Source organism: Callionymus lyra, chromosome 5, assembly GCF_982586985.1.
Source record: "Callionymus lyra chromosome 5, fCalLyr1.hap1.1, whole genome shotgun sequence".
Lineage (NCBI taxonomy): Eukaryota > Metazoa > Chordata > Actinopteri > Syngnathiformes > Callionymidae > Callionymus > Callionymus lyra.
The window spans coordinates 28,296,435-28,312,725 of NC_141822.1; the positions used below are offsets into that span (position 1 = coordinate 28,296,435).

The 16,291-nt window shown below is 41.0% G+C and overlaps 1 protein-coding gene across 2 annotated transcripts in view; it reads left to right on the top strand.

Moving 5' to 3' along the window:
* LOC148080129 (lysine-specific demethylase 6A-like) overlaps positions 1–10,036 on the top strand; it is a 30,129-nt gene extending 20,093 nt beyond the window's left edge. For both annotated transcript variants that reach the window (XM_087791698.1, XM_087791699.1), the window contains 13 exons: positions 640–1,532; positions 1,774–1,903; positions 1,994–2,099; positions 3,993–4,198; positions 4,275–4,336; positions 4,864–4,938; positions 5,016–5,164; positions 5,244–5,358; positions 6,130–6,317; positions 6,479–6,620; positions 6,698–6,824; positions 6,999–7,169; positions 8,968–10,036. In XM_087791698.1, coding sequence (XP_087647824.1) covers positions 640–1,532; positions 1,774–1,903; positions 1,994–2,099; positions 3,993–4,198; positions 4,275–4,336; positions 4,864–4,938; positions 5,016–5,164; positions 5,244–5,358; positions 6,130–6,317; positions 6,479–6,620; positions 6,698–6,824; positions 6,999–7,169; positions 8,968–8,997 — 2,394 coding nt within the window. In that variant the 3' untranslated portion in view covers positions 8,998–10,036. The remainder of the gene's footprint in view (positions 1–639; positions 1,533–1,773; positions 1,904–1,993; positions 2,100–3,992; positions 4,199–4,274; positions 4,337–4,863; positions 4,939–5,015; positions 5,165–5,243; positions 5,359–6,129; positions 6,318–6,478; positions 6,621–6,697; positions 6,825–6,998; positions 7,170–8,967) is intronic.
* The last annotated feature ends 6,255 nt before the right edge of the window (positions 10,037–16,291 follow it).

Genomic DNA, 16,291 nt, shown 5'->3' on the forward strand with positions numbered 1-16,291 from the left:
TTGATGTCCAGCAGGTTAACAAGTGTTTCTTTATGCTTTATGAGAGCTAAAGACTGTGATTAAACCCATATACACATATTTTCCTATTCATTGTCCCCGGTTTATAGCTGGTTTGTGTTCTGAAAACTGCCCTGCAGCAAAATAGTAACACTTATTAACATTTATTAAACAACATTTATTTGAAGTTGAGTAAATGCATTATTGTATATGAGGTGCCATCTCTTTTAAAATCCCTCTCGATAGTTTGACCTGAACAGCTCCCATACTGCTTTGCCGCCCAGCCTTCCAGTGGCAGCTGTTTATTTATTCTAAAATAGCAATGTAGATGTGAATACAGTATTTTAGAAACCTGTCATCACTTAGAGCAGTGTGTAGGCTTTATGGAAGTTTACTGTTTAAGGTCGGTGCTGTTGAAGTTTGTCTACTGTTCAAATTAATCACTTTTTTGTATTTTTGGCTTTATCGTTCATATGTGCAGCTTGATAGAATATATTTAAATATGCATTATTGTGTGCAAAATTGTAAAATATGTTTGTGTATCTAATGGAAATGATTAAGTTACTGAAAGACCAACTACCAAGATTTTTAACTTTGTTTGCATCAAAATGTCTTCTGGCTCACCTTTATGTTCTTTCCCAGGGGCTCCAGAAAGGGTCTGTTCCCCAAGTTTCAGACTCCAGCAGTGAGGGAGCGACCTCACAATCCCAGCTCACCAACTCCCTCGCTCCCTTGCATGCCAACAATCAGGTTGGACATTCCTTAAAAGCGCCGTCGCCACAGCAGCTGCCAGCTCACAACCACCTCCCATCTCCCCCGTCGCTCCCCCACGCCTCTACCTCAGGTGGAGCAGCACCTGGTGCATCCACTACCAAAGACGGCAACGCTGCTGCCCCCCTCGTCATGGCATCCTCGTCTCTTGGTAACGGGGGTCTAGAAGGAAAAACGCCGTCGCCCCCTCCGTTGGTTGACGACAAACCGGCACAGGGAGACGGCCTGGCCAATCACGTGAACTCAGGTGATGGCGGCAAGTTGGACGAGGGCAGTGAGAAGCCAAGCCTTAGCGCTGACAATCCTAGACTATCAGCCCTGCTGGCAGGGCAGAAGGGTCCTGAGCGTGGGGAGGAGAAGACGGAAGCTCCCACTACTGCATCTGCAGCGACAGCAACGGACTCCCATAAGAAAATTAACAACATCCATCCTGCTGCTTTGCCCTCCACCCCACACGCACAGGGTAGCTCTACAGCATCATCGCCCATTTCAGCCATGTCCACCGCCACCCCCTCGCCCAAATCCTCTGAACACACCCAGGCAGGCGCCCAGAGTCCTGCTCCAACCACATCTGCAGCACCAACTGTGAATGGTAATGGCAAGGGTGGCATCTCGGAAGACTCCCAAAGCCCTCTGAAGTCAGACCCACCCACAGTCTGCAGCTTAAAAGCTACACCACCACACGCACATTGTTCTTCGTCTTCATCGTCGTCATCTTCAGTTTCCATCTACCCCAGCTCCACTGACGTCCTGAAGGCCTGCAGGTAAGATCGACCTGTTCTTGTGACGCTCTGGGAATGGTGTTAAAATCATAGAGTTGCTGCGGACGATTTTTGATGTGTTGTCGCCCTCTAGTGGCGTTTTATTACAAATGCACTTCCAGCAATACGGTTATGTAATTGTTAACGACACCAATGGCTACTGGCTGGTCTTGTTGCGATGCAGAAATCATTGAAGTCTTTGAGTCTGGCTCTCGTTAACACAGAACATTCTTTTTTTGTGTAGAAACTTGGGGAAGAATGGTCTCTCAAACAGTAGTATCCTTCTCGATAAGTGCCCCCCACCAAGGTTACCCCCTCCGCCTTCACCAGCCTTGCCCAAAGACAAACTCAACCCTCCCACACCCAGCATCTATGTGAGTGCTCAAAACTTCTACAGTATTTCGGTCAGATAAATCAGTGGCAGTGATCTATATGCACAACTTTCCTTTTTTGTCCATCTTCAGCTGGAGAACAAGAGGGATGCCTTCTTCCCACCCCTGCATCAGTTCTGCACGAACCCTTCCAACCCAGTCACTGTCATCCGAGGACTGGCTGGAGCACTGAAACTTGGTAAAGGAACCTTTTTATTTATTTTTTAATGTTTTGCTTTATATTATTAGAAATAATTGAACTCATACATGTTGGAATAGAAGTAGACACAAGATTGAATTATTGCATAAATGATTACAGCAGCCAAATGTCATGCTTTGAGTTTAAAAGTCGCGCAATTTGACCAATTCTCACAGCACGCACCCGTTCAAATTGATATATATATTTTCATATTGTCATGCTAATAAAATGTAATCCTTTTGCGTGAATCTATCCAACCACGCAAAATCAACTAATCATAAGACAACAGCTCTAACATCATACTTATGAGACGCACTTTAATTGAGGAACATCCTAATTCTTGCTTAAAAATTTAATAATTTCCCTAAACACACATTGAGAAGTAAGAATAAAATTGTGGCTTTCAGATTATGGGCTGCATCTGCCTTTTAATCCTTGATTATCGCAGTAATTCTCATGTGCTACTCGTGTACCATTCAAAATGCATGTTTGTTATTGATTTATTTATTATTGTTATTAGTCATTAATTTTGTGCTATATATGTTTAAAACTTATTTAAATCTAGATTTTCACCAAGTTTAATAGTTTATTTAAAATCGCAAGTCTTAAGATGCTATTAATAAAATGCCACAACATCTGAATGTCCAATTTCATCATGATAACGACACTCAAATGTCACTTTTTCCATTTTCTAAAAGTTGGCAGCCCTGTTAATATTAGTAACATATCTTTTTTTAACTATTGCATTTAACGAAGAAAAACCTTCAATCATTGTAGAGTAGCCTGCTGTCTTGTAAACATTATAGGTGAACTAATGTGTTGATTTAAGTGTTTCTTAAATTGATCTCTGACCTCTATTGTGCTTTGAACAAAACTGTTTTCATTTAATTATTTACATTAAAAGAAAGTATATAAGCCCTGCCCACTGAAAAAGTTGTTTTTTCTGGAGATTAAATCTTCTTTTCCATAACCAAACCCACTCTGCTGTGATTGGTCAAATGTGGACTGTGTTTTATCACAGCGCATGATCAATCCATAGAGTCTCGCGCCCAAGCAACGTGTACAAAGAAAGAAGCTGGGCGTTCTTTACTGCTGCAGGAGGAGCGAAGCCCTTTATTATGACATAATGACCTTCACTCTTGTAACCACTCGTTTTGCGAGTCTTTATTCGGGGGAGAACTTTATAAAAGTAAACCTTTACAAGGTGCATTTTCATGAAGAGGGAGAGTTGGATTTTCAAATGAATTGCCCTTTAAACTATCATTATGAATAATTTACAACACACTGTATAACGGGCCTGGTATGAACAATAATCTCATACACTAGAGTGGAAAAATAATGTCTTTGGCTCTACCTCTTAAATACAAGAACATGTAGATGGCAGTCATTTCGAGGCAGTTCATCTGCAGAATGGCTTCTTCTGCATCTTTTATTTCAAAGAATAGTTTTTTCTTTGACCCCAAAGATGCTTTGTCAGTGTCCTCTTTTGGTTCTTCCGAGTTCATTCCTACAGTGTCAACCGCAAAACCAAACTTGCTGAACGTCTCCTCCTAAACCCTCTCACTCTTCTGTCAAGTGTCACGTTGGTGTCACTCTTTGTTGGCGTGTTGTGAGCATGACTTTATAGGTGAATACTGCCACCTACTGTACATTCTATTGAATCGTTCAAGACACCATATGAGCCTGGTCTGTCAAAGGCGCTTTACAAATAAAACGTTCTTACTTTTCTTTCCACATGTGTGTCTTTGTTTTCTCAGAAGGGGGGAGGGAGCTGTAATTAGTTCTTTGGGATGGAACGTATGACGAAAACACTTTTCTATGCAAGCAATGCCTCCGCCCCTCCCACTACCTGTCCAGCTGATTTGTCTGTGCCTTGCTCTGTTTATTTTCCAGACTTGGGCCTGTTCTCTACAAAAACATTAGTGGAGGCAAACCCAGAACACCTGGTGGAAGTGTGGACGCAGCTTTCTCAGCCTGCTGACGAGAACTGGGACCCGGCTGGCACGAAGAAAATGTGGCGCTGTGAGAGCACCAGGGCCCACACAACCATCGCCAAGTACGCCCAGTACCAAGCAGCGTCCTTCCAGGAATCGCTAAGGGTAGGTCTTTAACCGTTCAGAGTCGCCATCTATGACTGCAGCATTATCAAACTGTATTTTTCTCTCTGGTGTTCAGGAAGAAAATGAGAAGAAAGCACTCAAGGAGCCTGCAGACACAGAGCAGGCTTCAGCTGAGAGGTACACAATCCTGATCTTAAATCCTTTATTAAATCATGTTCGGAGTCATTAGCGAACCCTTTTAGTGCGTTCGTCTTTATCAGCAGTTCCCTGTCATTAGTGCCCGATGCTGTCAGTTTTAAACCACACTCGTACACTTAATCATTGTAGAATATTGAAATGAATTCATGAACTCCATGTTGTTTGTAATATTTCTCGGCCAACACAGTTAAAATTGTTGTTTTTAAAATGTGTATATATAATTATTCATGTATGATTTTATTATTATCTAGGAAAAAAACACTTGCATCTTATCTCTTCTTTTCTTTAACTATTTACTTCTACTTTTTTATTTTTTAATAAAATATTTATTATGTAAAGGGAGAACTGTTAATTTTACACATCAGACATCTAATTTAATCAAGTTAATTATAAAGCCTACTACAGGGTAATTCAACCTAGTTTATGTATCAGTATTTCTGTCTAAAATGTCTGACTCCCTAAAGAAGTAGAGCAACATTGTAATTGCATTGGATTCCTATGTGCAGTGTTGCATGTCGGAGACGAGGACCCCTTAAGCACATCAAGTTTGGCACCAACATTGACGTGTCTGATGAAAGGAAGTGAGTATTGGTTGCGTATGTCCATCACCAAAACAATTGGTTTTGTTGCTAAAATCACGTTTGTTGTATTTGATCAGGTGGAAGCAGCAACTCCAGGAGCTCAGCAAGCTTCCTGCGTTCGCTCGCGTTGTCTCTGCAGGAAACCTGCTCAGCCATGTGGGCCACACCATCCTGGGCATGAACACAGTCCAACTTTATATGAAGGTCCCCGGGAGCAGAATACCTGGTAAGAACATGCAAATTAGACTCCTCTCCAAAAAGACTTGGCCTTCATCCTGAGATTATTTTGTCTGTCGTGTAAACAGGACACCAGGAGCACAACAACTTCTGTGCCGTCAACATCAACATCGGACCTGGAGACTGTGAATGGTTCGCTGTTCCGGAGCATTACTGGGGCGTGATGAGCAACTTCTGTGAGAAGTAAGAAGCAGCCAACAGCCCTCTGTGTTTGAACAAACGTATTTATTATTTTCAACGATGCTAGGATTTCTTAATAGACAGCGCCATCTACAGGGCTCTTGAAATGAAGACACAGGAACTTCAAAAAAAAATTGTAGTATCAACCAGTTTTGTTTCAAACAGTAAATGTTTATAATCCATTGTTTTTTTTAATGGTAGATTTATGTAGACTTCTAGTTAAGCAAAAAAATACATGAAATTACTTTAATTAGTCGGTCATATTGCAAAATTGAAGTTGCTTAATAACAAAAACAAGTTTTATTACACTAAGTCACTTATTTTTTTTTGTCCTCGTAAAGTAAAGTGTTTCAAAAAAGGTAGTTATTAATTATAGAAATTCTTATTCCAGCAGCAACCATTTTTGGTAATATGTGATATTCCTTTACTCGTCCCACAGTTGGGAAATTTTAGTTATTATACTGTAGGATAAATAGAAAAAAATTGTACATAAATGCATATAAAATTTAATTAAGAAAATTATTAAGAGATTAACAAAATAATAATATACTTATAAAACTATAATAGTCCACTGAAATATCAATACATAGTATAAGGAGTTTACAAACACTTTACAAAAATACTATGGTTTTAAAAAACGTGAACGTCACAAACTGAACTGAACCTGCCGACCTTATCCAGAAAGCTGTCTTGTTTCCTCTTCTCATCATGGCGGAACAAATAAACGTGAAATGTGCCGATGTTGTTCTTAAACCGATTTCCCGTCCCCCTCAGGAACAACATCAACTTCCTCATGGGCTCGTGGTGGCCAAACCTGGAAGATTTGTATGAGGCTGACGTGCCTGTTTATCGGTTCATTCAACGACCCGGTGACCTGGTCTGGCTCAACACCGGCACCGTCCACTGGGTTCAGGCCATCGGATGGTGCAACAACATCGCGTGGAATGTTGGACCGCTCACAGGTATGAGTCATTAAGCTCCAGACACGCCTCTAAATATAGACGCGCTTCACTGGCATCAAGACGAATGTATGTTTTGTCAGCGCGATGTAATTATGTGTCTTTGTTAAGCAGGCATATTTCCCTTGTGCCCCCAAAGGAATAATTTGTCTCTTTTCATTCAGCCCACCAGTACAAACTTGCCGTGGAACGCTACGAGTGGAACAAGCTCCAGAGCGTCAAATCCATGGTTCCCATGGTACACCTGTCCTGGAATATGGCGCGCAACCTCAAAGTGTCGGATCACAAGCTGTTTGAGATGATCAAGTGAGTTTTTTTTTTTACATCCAAAACCTGATCCCGTTGAGTGTTTAAACGTGTTCTGACTGGGATGTTGTGTTCAGGTACTGCCTGCTCCGCACGTTGAAACAGTGTCAGACCGTTAAAGAGTCTCTAGTAGCAGCCGGTAAGGAAACAACGTTGCGTCCGAGGACACGAGATGAATCCGCCCATTACTGCTCCATCTGTGAGGTCAGCGAGTGCAACTCATCTTTATTCTCTAACTCTATAGTGTTTTGATAAAAACATGCTTCTACTCATCTACTTTCAAATGTTTCAAATAATGATGCTGCTCGTTCCAAACTCTCCAGGTTAATGTTCAAAACCGTTGAAAACATCTTGGTAAGATTTCCAATTGTGTTGCAGGTGGAGGTGTTCAACCTGCTCTTCGTGCGCCGTGAGCTTCTGTCCAAAAAGCAGTACGTAGTTCACTGCCAGGACTGTGCCAGGAAAGGCAGCGCAGCACTGGATGACTTCGTGGTGCTGGAGCAGCACCGGATGGAGGACCTCATGCACATTTACGACCAGTTCACATTAGTAAGTGACCACGACTAACTGTTGCACTGGACGTCTAGTATTTGCAGTCATGTATGTGTGTAGTGGAAGAATTCAGGTGTTCTTGGTTCTGGTGTGAAAAAATAAAATCCCTAAACTATGGGTTAAAAGTCTACATTTTCTAGAAGACATCTATGGGATAGTTATTGATTTGTAGCATCATAATCCTGTCATCTTTGACAATGACGTGTACGAGTCACAGCTAAAATATTATTTGAATTTCTCTGATATTCTACATTTAAATAATAAAAAAATTGTATTATTAGATTATTATTTAAATATTCCATTATTCAAAACCTATTTATTGGTTTAAAATCTAAATTCATTTTAATGAATCCATAGATATGCCAAAGTGAATGAAAGAAATGAAGTGAAAAAAAAGATGCATTTAAAACACAACACACCCGATAATGACTGCAGTTGCGCTGACGCTCTTAATTTGAAACCTGGGATATTCCTCTCCTCGTGAACGGCGTTTGGGGAATTTACAGCACAGTTTAGCGCTAACTTTCCAAATTAAAGTGCGGGACATGACAGGAGAAACCTGAACAACTGATGGATTGACAGCAGTTTGATGTAACGATGACTCGACCACTATCTTATGTTGCTTCTGATTGGTTCATAATGCATGGTGGCTTCACTGATTGGCTTGATTCATGCAAAAATGACAAGTTTATTATCATGAAAAAATAAATGTATAGTATTGAATGAGTCAATTTAAGTGTGAGAATTTCAAACTCCTGGCCCTTCAAGTCATTTTTATGTCTTCAGATACTTGACTCAAGTCAAAGTAGATAAATTATGTGGAAGGAAATAGCTTGGTCCAAACATGGAGATATATTTAGTCTCTAAGAATAAAATATATTATTCATACTCAGTACTTGGTGTTACCCAAGATTTGTCTCTGCCTTTATGCTTTAAGAAAAGTAGTTATTTGTTGTCGAGATAAATACAGGAGGATGTAGCTGCTTATACACGATACAAAAATGACCACATTGATGTCCGAGCCCAGTATAGTCGCTCAACATGCGTGCCAGAGCCATGTGAAGCCATGAAGAAAATAAGGCCTTTTGAGAGTGCTAGCAAACAGAGGCGGCCTTGATACGACATTGAGGACGTTTTGTTTAAATCAAACGTTATTGAGAAATAATAAAAGCAGAATTGTTGTGTGAAGAGATTATATTGCTCGTGTCGAGTGAACCAGCAGTTTTGACCCAACAATCAAATTGTGATGTTGGTGAATTTAATTAGTTTTTTGCAATTTATTTTTATTTGACCTGAGCCAAAGACATTTTTCCACATTTTGTAGAATCATAGTTTAATATTTATCGTTATCCAATTGACTCAAAATGCGTATCAAAATATTTTTAGTTATGTAGGTGTCAAATTTACGTTTAAAAACTCAATTTTTTCATTATGTATTACTTTTTTGTGTATTTGTTGGTATCAATTAAGACTTTGTGCACATATTATAAATTGGTAGCTTTTACTGAGTTCAAAGTGGCCACTTTAATTAAAAAAATGTACAAATAAAATGTTATATAGTTAAAAGATGTACCAATCAGTATCAGAATTGTCTTAATTTCCTTTATTTTAAAGTAAAAATGCAGCTGTTAATCTTCACAGATTACAGCATATTGAAGAAAAAACATTAATGTAATTTGCTGTATGTGACATATTTTACTGCATCAGGCTTTTTTTCCTTCATTTTCAATAATATAGGCTCTTGTACTTGAACTGTTTCGGATGAAGCTCCTTAAATTCTATTTTCTCTGTCTAGGTTCCGCCCATTAATTCATCTTCATCTTGACATTAGGCGACGCCTCCTCGTCACACCACGGAATAATGAACGCCATCCGCAGAGCCCTCCTGTGTGCTCACACACGGACTATTTCTGATATTCAGGAAAGCTGAGGCCGTCTCCTCTTATGGCTGGTCTCCATAGCGACGGCTGGATGCTTGGCCGGCCGAGTGCGTCTGTCTATGCAACCTGTTTTTTGAGTGCTTGGCCCTTCCAAAGGGAGGCGCTACTGAGCTCACAAGCGGGACCGTCTCTCCCACCTCCTGACTGTCCACTAAAGACAATGGTTTGGTTCTGATGGAGGGACTTAATCAAAAGTGGTCGGGAATGTTTCTTTTTTTTTTAAATTGTTATTTTGTAGATACTCGTCACAGCCGGCTACAACCGTAAAGACTACTGACTCGATGACCTTCCTCCTCCTCCTCATCCTCCTCTCCTGGTCACAGGACGTTTGCTTCATCTTTGATTTCTAGAATTCCCAGTATTCTCCTATTAAAGAGCACTAACTGGTCCTTTTCTATAGTAGGTAGTCATTTAAGTACCGTTTGGACAAGAAAATATCCCAAAAAAATTTGTAATGTGAAGAGTTTAGGTGAATTCCTTTTCTTTGATTTATTTTTTTTTTCTTCTTACAGCTTTTCTCTTTTTTTTCAAAATCTTTATTTTACTAGGAAAAAAATGGAAAACGTATGAGTAAAAAGAAAAACCTAGCCAAGTCACAAAGAAAATGGGTTGCACATAGACTTACGGAATAAGGTTTCATTTGTGATTTTTTTGTTATGTTTCTAATCTTGATGTAAATTTACACTATTTATAAATACATATTTATTGCTTGGAAAATATTTGTGGATGGAATGCTGTTATTTTTTTCCAGAGTACCTGCCATTAAATTTGAAGGAGTTTTGTCATTTTAACACGACTCCTCGTACATTTTCTATATATAAATAAAAATTGCTTAGCAAGCATTGTACAGAAACGGACATTTAAAAAGTGTTTTATTGTTTGAAGAATGTTTTATGAGTCAATAAACACAAAAATCAAGTCAAAACATTTTTTCTTTTTTTGCTTCATTCGATCATCCGTCGGGGGGGGTTTTTGAGTGACATCTGAAACCCAGCAGACAATGTAGCTGTAGACTGACACACAGGATTCTACACTGTATGCAAGGTCCAGAAGTGTCACACCGGTTCTGAATATTGTCGTCAGACATTTATGACATGAAATGAAAAGGCTTTAATGTGATTTTTGAAATGACCTTTTAAAGATGATTGTCGTTGCTTTAAAGTGGATGTTGTGGCAACGTATAGGATGTTTTATTACCTGGTTTCTTTCCAAATTTCTACAAAGATTTTGACTGTATTCGTGTGGTTAGGGTTAGAGTTTGGGAAGTGTGGTCATAGTGTCCGTCTAGATCACAGGTGTCAAACTGGTCCAGAAAAGGGCCGAGACGGTGCAGGTTTTTGTTCCAACCAGTCAAGCACACATGAACGAATCAGGCGTCGGCTTAAACAAGCAACACCTGACTGTTAATTGATTACTGTCTTCAGACGCCTGATTGGTTCAACTATAATGTGCTTGACTGGTTGGATCCAAAACCTGCACCGGCTCGGCCCTTCTCTGGACCAGTTTGACACCTGTGGTCTAGATGGTTTCAAGACGAGCGTCCGTGGACACCTCTTAAAAATCATTCTGGGATGTATCAGATGTCCCGACGAAGACGCCGTCCAGCAGAGACCCAGTAGCCAGATGTAGCTGCTGCCAGCCCCACAGGATCTACACTGACTACTGAGCACACGCTGGACGTCCCACAGCCGTGAGGCCAGACTGGTCGACATCAGCCGTCGGTGAGCTTCGACATCTTTTCCATATTTCTTCTGCAATACTGGAACGTGGAAACGCTTTTACTCCAACATTCTTCCCTCAAGTCGGAGATTGCTGCTCCAGGTCTCAAGTCGGTGTGACGTCGCCATCTTTCCGACGTCTTCTAGTGGCGGCAACTCCTGACAAAAGAAATTTAGTTTAAAATTTGCGTTGCATGTAGGAAGTATGGCGTGGAGCACAAAGTATCAGACAAACTGAAAACACAGTTTATTAGGAATTAGGAAACATTTTATTTTGTGTTGTGTACAACATTTTATCCTGCATTTAATGGATTCAAATATAATTTCCTCCTAATAAAGTAGTAGTACTGGCAACAAGCTGGCGTTACGATACATATCATGATACAGGGGGCAACGATACAATATATTGTTATACTGTAGGAACGACAATATGTTTGTAGTATTGCGCGTGTTCTTGACTCAAAATTTCCCCAAACATAGCTTTAAAATCGACTTAAGATTCGACTGTATCCTCTCGTCCTCAGCTAACGCCAGGATTTAATGACAGATGAATGTCATCTAGCAACCGGAAGTTTATTCAACACAAAAAAGAAAAACAAATGCTTTGAATATTTTTTAATTGTAAATGAAAAATCATATTGTAGTTTAAGCAATTTTAATTTAAACATTGAACTATGATATATAATGATTTAAAATAAAAATAAATAAATATTTACAGTATATATACACTGTTGATCTTCTCGCACACCCTCAAAAAAAGAATGCACATACTTCATAGATTCAGGTGTATTAATGACTGATTATTTGGACGGCACATGAACGCACCATCACTCTGCACTGCTGACCCCCCCCCCCCTTCCCTCACGTGTGTGCACCAAAAGAAAAGGGGTGCTGGTAATTTCTCAACTATTTCCCCCTCAAAACTCATTTCAGGTGTTTATGAGCTCAGTGGTTTCCTGGTCCAACATGGTCCACCTTTATTCTTTGTGAAGTCTGGCAATGATCCAGAGGAGTGGTATGTGAACTCTGCCTGGCCCGGACCACCGACCTGCCCCCCCCCCCCTTAAATTCCCGCTGCTTAACAATGTCCGCTTGTGTCGCAGCGCAGAGAAAAAAGGCCCACAAGGGAAGGAACTAACGGAGTAATTAATGCCCTCCACCCGGACCCCCCTCTCCTCGCCCCTCTTTTCACTCCATCCCTTCCGCTTCTCTTTCCTTTCTGCTCCGTCCATCTTTGCTCGGTTTCCGCCTGGACCAGCCTGCTAATTTTACACCACGCCATTGTCCGCGGATGTACGGTGGCCCTGCGGTAAATAGACGGCCACTGACCTCTGCGACGTGTCTGACTGGTTCATTCATCCCCCCTGGTAAATGGCGCTTCCTGATTGGCCGCCCGCTCTCGGCCAATCACGGGGATCTCCTGAGTTTCATTCACAAAACCGAATGGTCACCGTTGTTCATGGCGTTTAGCTGGAGTACCTGCTTTGTTTCAGCTTCTCACGTCATGTTCAGATATCTGAGACCTTTCTCAGTCCAGGCAGGAGGACTTAACCCCTGCCTGTGCGGCCAGACGTCCTTAACCAAATGTGTTTGAGATATCCTTTGTGTTGCCTAAAAGCCCTCTGGATGGCGAGCTCTGCACTATTTTAACAACTGTTCCAATGAAACGTCACATTATTCTAAAACTGATGGCGCCACCTACTGACCTATAAACAGTATGACACTGCTTCATGAAGCTTCATCAGCGCATCATTGGTTAATATAACTCACGTTTTCACCAAAGTGTCTTCAAAACACGTTTTTTTTTTTCGATGTACAAGTTCAGCACCGAACATTCGTATCATGAGATTTAAAGTGTAGCCGACAAAAAAAATAAGTGCGACCAGTTGCCATGGCGACGAGGAGTAATTATCACAGCGTGTTGTCAGGAGAGACGGGGGAGAGTGAGTGATTTAGCGCATGTGGGCTGTTGGCATTTGTTCAAGAGATGAGCAATGGGATTCTGGTTCTGACAAAACCGTTTCACAAACTGTCAACGTGGATCGGTCCGTGGTGGTCATGTGACTCGTGCGGCGACGGGCAGGTGAAGCTTCATTCCCAACGATTTCCGACTCTGCTGGAGTCACTGTCAAATCTTTAGCGTTACTACTCTATAGATTTATTTTTGAAACCAGTGCGCCTTCATTATGAAAATGGCGCCCGAAGACATGTTTCATATCATTTCATCTAAATTCTAAATATACGTGTAATTTCAGTTTCAGTATTGGATAAATGCTAATGTGTTGCTGCAGCAAGACCACCAATGTAGGTGACTATTTCTAAATTAGAAAAATATAAAGTTGAACTAGCGCCTAAAAGCTGCTGGAGTTACCACGATGCTAACTTAGCGTGATGACTAACATGTAAAGGAAAATAAATAAAAAAATACACTTATTTGCAGCGGTGTGCTTAAACTAACACTAAGAGTATGTTCAGAAAAATTCCAGTACCAAAAAATAAAAAAACAGAATTCATCTGAACAAGATCTTATTTTGGCAATAACTGCACATGTGGGCAGCAGGGATCGGTTTGTAATTCCATCGTACTAACAGTAGGGGAGCCAAATAATATTTTCAAGTGGTAACATTCTTTTAAAAGCTACAACATTGCTGCTAAAATCCAGTTAAATACAAATAAAAATTACATTTATTCTTGTAAAAGTGAGGTCAATAGCAAATTGCTGAATTGGCCTTGATGCTAACATAGCTAAGTTGCTAACGTAGCTAGTGAACCAAAGTAGGTTTAATAATTAGAGTACGTAACTGTTGTGCTAGAGGAATAGAAGAAACAGTGAGTTCAGGAGGTTGTTGATGTAGAATTTCTGTCAAGTAATAAATAACCATTCCATAAAAACATCTTAGCCTCCATCTACTTTGAATCTAAATCAAACAATGCGACGTTTCCACGACACTCTGACAGACACGACAGACGCCTACGCCATTGGCACCGCGTTCCCCAAACGCTGACAGACTCCTCAATCATCCCGGCTACAGTTAATGGCGGCGGGAGCCGGCGGCGGCGTATATGCTAAGAACAATTATGCAGATGCCGACTAAAACCACTTTGCTATAATCCAACAATCAGTCCATTATTATAATTGTGGAGTGGGCGATTACGCCGCTGACAGAGGTGTGGAGGAACAGGCTGGTTTTATGCAAATCCCACAGCCGGGCGTCTGATTTTTGGATGCAACGATTCAGGTATCGGAGAGAGAGTCTCTAGTCGACCACTTTTAACGTGATGGACCCTCAGCTTAAAGTGTTGATACAGGATGAGCTGAAGTACATCTGTGCAGGACAAACATTCTTTAGCCTGGACTTTGAATTAATTTGAATCTATGACTTGGCTATGAACTCAATCGTGTGTTTGCTGATTCCATGTTTGTCTCTGGTCATCTGACTGCTGTCCAGAAATTCCCCATCAGCTGTGAGCTCAACGTCTGTCATGTGAGTGGACGTCCTGTCAGCAGTGGACAACTTAAATAGGAAGGCCAGGAATGTATCCTTAACTCAACCCCGCTCCTTCCTCTGCTTCAGTCATGGGTTCTCTGCCGGGTAATTGCATACCAAAAACACAAGAGCCCCCCAATACCGCCTCCCCGGGCAAATGGATAACACCCCTTAGCTCCCCCCTTTTAGTTTAGATCGTCAAATTGCACCGAGGACAGTAGATGTAAACAGGAAATACTCAGATGTAAGATTTAAAGACGTAAAAGAAAAGGGTCATCGGATTGTTTCGTGGACATCAATAAACCACATATCTGTGGGGCCACAGTGTCTGTTATTAAACCAAAATGAGTATCTGTTGCATAAATTCATATTTAGAGTTTATTATGAATGAGTAACACTTTTGTGTTATCAGTTTTATCTTGCCCTTTAAAGTATATACTTTATTGATTGTTTGAGCGCTTTGTGACCCTGGTCTGGAAAAATGCTATAAAAATGGAAATGACTTACTTACTTACAAATAAAATTCAGGATGAACTAGAATAACAAATAAAACTCTTAAAACTCGCATGATTTGTCTGACGATTTCCATTTCACTTTATTTGGGCCAAAAAATACAGCAAAAGGGCTGCATGTGGCCCCCGGGCCGTACTTTTTCCCTGGTATCTTTTTGTCGAAAATCAAGAAGAAACTGATTGAATATGAAACAATATATTCAATAAATACACACTGATTACCTTTGTGTTGTTTAAATTATTAAATATTGCAGGTGTCCTGACCTGTGTACCATAGTCTCCTCTTACTTTGGAAAACACCACCGGAAGTTGGGTTGTTTTCCACCTTCAATCTGACGCTGCTTTGCAAATGTGTATTTAAACTCCTACATGTCAATTCGTGGTATTGTGACAGAAACTGTCCTGAGATTCTGTGGACACTCGCACGAAAATCTGGGCGCACGATGAGCGTGCACGAGAGCGTGCGACCGGCGCGTCTCTTCGGGGGTGGCGAGCCTGGAGAGACCACACACTTTGCGCATGCCCCCCCCACTACCACCCCACCACCCCCCCTCCCTTCACCAGCCACCACAAACATAGACACAAATATAAGTGGGACAAACAGTCAACGTCAAAGAAACAAACATTATATTTTTATGTTAGTTTGATATTTTAAAAAGTCTGCGTAAAGTCACCGCAGCGAGACGCGCGGCTCGAGGGGGGCCTCGAGCCACAGACCACCACGATGTGACGCGTGTTTTTTTGTTTTTTTTTAAACAGATCTACGTGTTTAAAGGAGATAACAAACGAGAAAAAGTTGTTTTGTTTTTTTTTCACGCTGCTTTTCTCCAGTCCGATCACGCGTCGCGTTGCGCAATCCGCGTGGATGTGCGCCACGGTGCCGCGGGAACAACAGCGAGCCTGTTCCGCTCTTGTTCGGCGACACAACGTGGACCTGGAGCCGCAGAAAAAGTTTTTGGTGGAGAAACTAACAGGGAGAGAAAGTAGATCCACTCACCGTGTGTGCTGGCCGCATGTCCCGGAGAGAGTGTGTGTGAGAGAAAGAGAGTGTGTGTCTGTCTGTGTGTGTGAGTGTGTGTGTGTGTGAGAGAGAGAGAGAGAGAGAGGGAGAGAGAGAGAGACGCATTCCGAGAGCACTGGTCAACACGTCAACGCGTGTTGCCTCCATATCATAAGATTTTTCAGCTGCTGCCTCCCCTCAGAGCCTCTGTGCACCAACTGGGTGGACCTCATGAGACCCTTAAATCTGGACCTTCAAAATTGCGTTTTGGTTCTGTTCAATCTCTACATATAACAAAATAGATGTAAAAGTAAAAATATCATCCTAAAAATACTCATAAATACTTAAATTAACAAACATGTTGGTGTTTTTTCAATATTAAAATGATCATTACATTCTTTGTAGGTAAGAGTATGGATGAAAAAGAATGGCATTGAAGCTCTTAAATAAATAATTAAACGT